Source organism: Venturia canescens, chromosome 5 (genome assembly GCF_019457755.1).
Source record: "Venturia canescens isolate UGA chromosome 5, ASM1945775v1, whole genome shotgun sequence".
Lineage (NCBI taxonomy): Eukaryota > Metazoa > Arthropoda > Insecta > Hymenoptera > Ichneumonidae > Venturia > Venturia canescens.
This window is the reverse complement of record NC_057425.1, coordinates 17295788-17301628: the sequence shown is the minus strand read 5'-3', so window position 1 is coordinate 17301628 and position 5841 is coordinate 17295788. Positions and strand designations below refer to the sequence as shown.

The following is a 5841-nucleotide window of genomic DNA, read 5'->3' as shown; positions in this document are numbered from 1 at the left end:
CAACGACCGGGGAGCCGCGTCACTGCTGGCCGGCGGCGGCCGTACTGGAGGGCAATACAAAGGCCCGATACAAGCGGCGGAGCGCGACACTAGCGGCGCCGCATATTAAAAACTTGAACTATTATATTTTTTTGTTTTGTTAATTAAAATTCAACGCGATTTCATAAAATATTGTAACTAGACTCAAATGAAGCGGAAAATTATAACGGATTGAAGGAAAATAATAAAAAGATAATTTCTTTTAAAAAATTGGTATCAATTCAAATAAAACAAGACGCGTGTTTATGACGCATGCGCGGGTGGAGCGTTGATGGGCTATAGGACGCGTACGTGACTTTTAGCAATTGTAATTATTCGAATCATATTAAAACAACTAACAATGTTAAAAAATGAAGAAAATTAAATAATAACGGATCAAATTGAAGTTTTTGTTGTTGAAAATCGCAATAAGCTGAAATTCATAAAAAGCGGTAGTCCGCGCATCGTATGTTAGCCCGCTCGACCAACGGGCGAGCGTGAATCATGGCAACGGGCCAATCAGAGAAGGCGTTAGAAATGGATGCGCAGAACCGATCCGAAAACCGAAAATTCGGCGTTTGATAATTTTATGGTGGGGATACGGGTATAAGAAGCGCTGCGCGACTCATTCGGTAGGCAGTCCTTCCTCAAAATTCTGACTCGGAACAAAAAGGCTGACCTCAAACATTCTGATTTTGGCAAGCAACCTAACCTATTATCCTAAATTTTTCCTGGATGCCTGGAATCTCGGAGCGATTCGGCGACGTTTCAATCCCAGAGTCCAGGGTCCGCACCTAACCTCTAAACTTTCCAAATTTCCGTTGCACGGGATCTCGGAGCGATTCGGTGACGTTTCAATCCCAGAGCCCGTGGACGGTAAATAACCTAACCTTGCAGATGCTCAGGATCTCGGAGCGATTCGGTGACGTTTCAATCCCAGAGCCTGGGGTTTGTTCCTTAACTTAACGAATTTTTATTTCTTTTTGCTTGCTATAATCAGGGATGATTTTTCTTGTAAATTTGTAAATTCTGTAAAATTCTCTTTTTAAATTCAAGGTTGAAATAAATCGAGTCCGAGTCAAACAAACCCGAAATTTCTGTAAAGTTTGTAAATCTTGTAAATTTTAAATAATTAAAAAGGCCGCGGTACGAATTAGAGGTTATATCGCGTCAAACCTATAATAATTTCTTTTATTGTATAAAATCAAAACACTTTTGAATTTTCGAAACTTTCTTCTTTTTTATAAGCGAAAAATGCGTAAATTAAAAATTGTTCAAATTCGAAACGGCGAGTGAAACAAAATTTCTCCCAATCAGCGAGCGCGATCGCGAATATTTCACGACAACAAATCAAAAACGAATTTATCCTGTGAAATCAGTCAAAATTGAATAAATCGGAATTGTTAAATTTTTCAAAATCAAAATTCCGCGTTCTCACGTTTCTTTCATACCTGCTCCTTTTAAAATTAAGGTAGCTCGAACCGACGCGTGGCGGCGTTCAGGCCAGGTCGGCAAGAGCGTTACGTTACAATACTTGAAGTTGATCTGGAATATCCAAAACACTTGCACAATGCACATAGTGATTTGCCATTTTGTCCAACGCATGATAAACCTCTGGGCTCGAAGCAAGAGAAGCTTCTTGCAACGGTGAATGCGAAAAAACGATATGTCATACATTATCGTGCATTGCAGCAGTGTTTAAAACATGGTTTGAAAATCACGAAAATCCACAGAGTCTTGAAGTTTAAGCAATCTTCCTGGCTCAAAACATACATTGATTTGAATACACAATTTCGTACACGTGCGAAAAATGATTTTGAAAAAAATCTATTCAAATTAATGAATAATGCTGTGTTTGGAAAAACCATGGAGGATGTTCGTAGTCACGTCCAAGTTAAACTGTTAACGCAATGGGCAGGTCGATATGGAGCAGAGGCTATGATCGCTAAACCTAACTTTCACAATCGAAGTATTTTTGCGGAAAATTTAATCGCTGTAGAGTTGCGAAATCTCCAAGTCATGTTTAACAAACCGATATATGTTGGCATGTCTATTTTAGACATTTCAAAAACTTGTTTATATGAATTCCACCACGAGTTCATGATGCCGATGTATCAAAATAAATGTAAAGTCATGTATACGGATACTGATAGTTTAATTTACCATATTGAATGTGAAGATGTGTACGAGGACATGTAATGTAATCTCGACAAATATGACACTAGTGACTATCCCCATGACAACATCTATGGTATACCGCTAGTCAACAAAAAGGTCCCGGGTCTCATGAAAGATGAAAACAATGGGGCCATAATGACTGAATTCGTTGGACTTAGATCGAAGATGTATGCGACGCGAGTTGAAGGTAAGAACGATGTTAAAAAAGCAAAAGGAGTAAAAAGTAATGTTGTTGCGAGAACCATAAGATTTGAGGATTACGTGACATGCCTTAATCAGCAGATCGAGATGAAACGTTCTCAATCTTCAATTCGCTCGACATTACACAATGTCTATACCATCACAGAGACAAAAATTGCTCTAAGTCCACACGATGACAAGCGGTATGTCATACCTGGAACGGTAGACACGTTGCCATGGGGCCATTACAGTATTCCTGAATTTCCAGAAGCTATGGAGTCATAGATCATACGAATGTGTGCTCATGAGTGTTAAAGATTGAGAGAATATATTTGTACATTGAGTGCGAAAAAAATTGTGAGAGTGGGAACTTGTTCTCAACAATTATACATTGTAATAAAAATTCTGTAATGGAGGACTTTTCTCCTCAAAAATTTGTACATTTGGAATATATATGTAGGAAGCGAGTATATCGGTTCAATTTTCACGCCATGCTAGTAGCTCCGCCAGAGAGAGGGGAAAAACAAAAGAAGGCGAAGCACGCGGAATAGAAGACAGTCTCTGTAATAAGCTCCAAGGAGAAAGATCGTTGTCACATTTCATTTTCAAATTATCATTAAATCATTAATACATTTTGAATCAGTTGTCTCAGTTTACTGAACCACTCCCGTAGCGTTAAGTTTCCTACATTTGGGGGCTCAGCCGGGATCGAAAAAAAAAAAACGTCAAAAGCCGAGGTTAGTTGGGGAAATAAGCAAGTTAAGCCGATACGATTAGTTGGGGAAGTAAGCAAGTTGGAAAGTCGAACGTACGAAGAGGTGCATCGCGAAAGTTGACGCGAGGGTAACCAGTCAAGTGTGTACGGCTCGAGAAGGCTTACGAAACAACGTCGGTGCGGGAGAACGTATGAGTGGTGAAGTTGCGACAGGAAAACAAGTGACGGATAAGCCGAAAAGGAGAGCGGCGAGATAAGTTGTGGGGAAAAGAGTTGTGTACCTCGAAACGGTCGAGAGTGGGATTCAGGTCGTAAGAAATACAATATTAACGATAGAGTGGGTGACATTGACGAATGTTGAGGACGCCGCCAGTGAAGAAAGGCGGGAAGGACGAAGAAAAAGGCGCGGACGGGATGAGCTCACAAGAGAATCTGACGGCCAAAGAGGTAGATGGCGCATTGATTGGATTCAGTAAGGAGAATGGGGGTAGGAACCAGGGAGATCGGGGAAACACCGGCGAGCAAGTGGAGACAACTAGTGGAACGACGCGAGTTTCGGCGATAGCGATCGAAGACATGAAGGTAAAACAGTTACGTGAGCAGTTAGAAAAACTAAATTTGCCGACAGGCGGGAAAAAATCGGTGCTTGTGGCACGCTTACGGGACGTAATGGAGCGCGAGGATGAAGACGATGAAGACGATGAAGGCGAACAATCCGAAAGAGATAGCGAAAGTGAACAATCTGAGGAAGAGGAACAAACAGACAGAGCAGCAAATGGCGAACGGACAGAAGATGAGGGAACAAGAAGAGTCAGACGACAAACACAGAGGGTGGAACGTCGAGGTCGAGAACGAGCTGAAGGCGATATACCAAGAGCGACAATGGTGCCGGTGGCAAACACTTTTACGATCAAAGATGTGGAAGGGAGTATTTCGTTTTTCACAGGCGATGATAAAATGCCCATACGACAATGGATATCTGAGTTTGAAGATACGAGTGCATTGTTACGTTGGAATGAATTGCAGATGGTGATTTATGGGAAAAAAATGCTTCAAGGGTCAGCCAAAGAGTTTATAGCATTAGAACGCGGGCTAATAACATGGAAGAAGCTCAAAGATAGTCTAATAAAGGAGTTCGAAATTGAAACCAATAGTGCAACCATTCACTCACAGCTGCGGACACGGAGAAAACAAACGAATGAGACGTCGCGACAGTATATTTATGCGATGCAAACCATTGCCAAACAAGGGTATGTAGAAGATGAAGCTATTATCCAGTACATTATAGATGGGGTACAGGATGACGAGTCAAATAAACAGATTTTATACAACTCACGATCGCTCAAGGAGTTGAAGAAAAATTTCGAACTCTACGATCGCATGAAGGAAAGATCTGGGCGAAGGAAACAACCACCCAAAGAGGAGGTAAAGTCCAAGACGTATAAAGATAAAAAAGATGACAAGCAGGGAACGATGAAAAAAATCCGTTGTTTTGGATGTGGGTCAAAGGATCATGAAGTAAATAATTGTCCTCATAAAGAAAAAGGACCAAAATGCTTTAAATGTGATCAGTTTGGTCATATTGCGCCGAAATGCGAGAAGGTGGGAAAATCCAGTAAACGCGGGGAGTCGGTCAACTGTGTAACAATGTCAGGGGAAGAAGTCAGTGTGCGATTGAGTAACAATGAAATTTCAGCGCTACTTGATACCGGAAGTGTTAACACCGTGTTGCGAAACGATGAATTTCGGAAAATCAGTAACGCTCCTCTGAAAAGGACCGAGCGTATTTTTAAGGGGTTTGGGAACACGCGTACCAAGGCCATCGGAGTCTTCGATGCTGAAATTTGGGTTGGGGATGACCTTTATCGAAACGAGGTTTACGTTGTCCCGGTCGAGGTGATGGATTCCAAGATGTTACTGGGCAAAGACATTCAAAAGCAAATGGTGATAAACATCGATGGGGGAAAACTCACAATCCGGAAAAAATATGCGAAGGACGAAGAATTAGCAGTAAAAAGACCAAATGAGGACGAAATCAAGGAAACAGATAGTGAGGAAGGAGTGAGTCGACAGCTTTTGCAGATAAACTACGTTGATCAAGATACCATCGAAGTGCGAGAACCGTACAAGCAACGAATTCAACAGCTTATGGAAGATCACAAGCCGAGCAAACAAGTACAGACCAACGTGGAGACGAAAATTGTACTAAAGGATGATGAGGTAGTATGCGCGAAGCCACGTCGATTGTCAATTCAAGAAAAAGATATCCTCGAAAAACAAGTTGATGAGTGGCTAAAAGAGGGGATTGTACGACGTAGCATAGCCCATACTCAAGTGCCGTGGTTATTGTGAAGAAAAAGGATGGATCTCACCGGGTGTGTGTGGACTATCGCCAATTGAATAAAAAGATTATACGGGATCACTTCCCGATGCCATTGATTGAAGACTGCATCGATGAATTAGCGACGGCTCGAGTTTTTTCGGTATTGGATCTTAAAAACGGGTATTTTCATGTTCCGGTAGCCAAAGAAAGTCAGAAGTATACGGCGTTCGTGACGCACAAGGGCCAATACGAGTTCCTGAAGACTCCTTTTGGGTTGACGAATAGCCCAACCAATTTTCTCAGGTTTGTTGATGAAGTATTTCGGGATTTGTCTAATCGAAGAATTGTTTTCACATATATGGACGATATTATTGTACCTGGTAAGGATGAGGCAGAAGCGTTTGATAACCTGCGAGATACAATGGCG

At 41.6% G+C, this 5841-nt stretch overlaps 1 protein-coding gene across 1 annotated transcript; it reads left to right on the top strand.

The window, feature by feature from the left end:
• The first annotated feature begins 3445 nt into the window (after positions 1-3445).
• On the top strand, positions 3446-5443 carry LOC122411320 (uncharacterized). The gene has a single exon (XM_043420066.1). The coding sequence runs from the start codon at positions 3446-3448 to the stop codon at positions 5441-5443; it is 1998 nt and encodes a 665-aa protein (XP_043276001.1).
• The last annotated feature ends 398 nt before the right edge of the window (positions 5444-5841 follow it).

Excerpts from the sequence above, each read along its gene's own strand:
- LOC122411320 (XM_043420066.1), top strand. The coding sequence starts at position 3,446 with ATGTTGAGGACGCCGCCAGTGAAGAAAGGCGGGAAGGACGAAGAAAAA.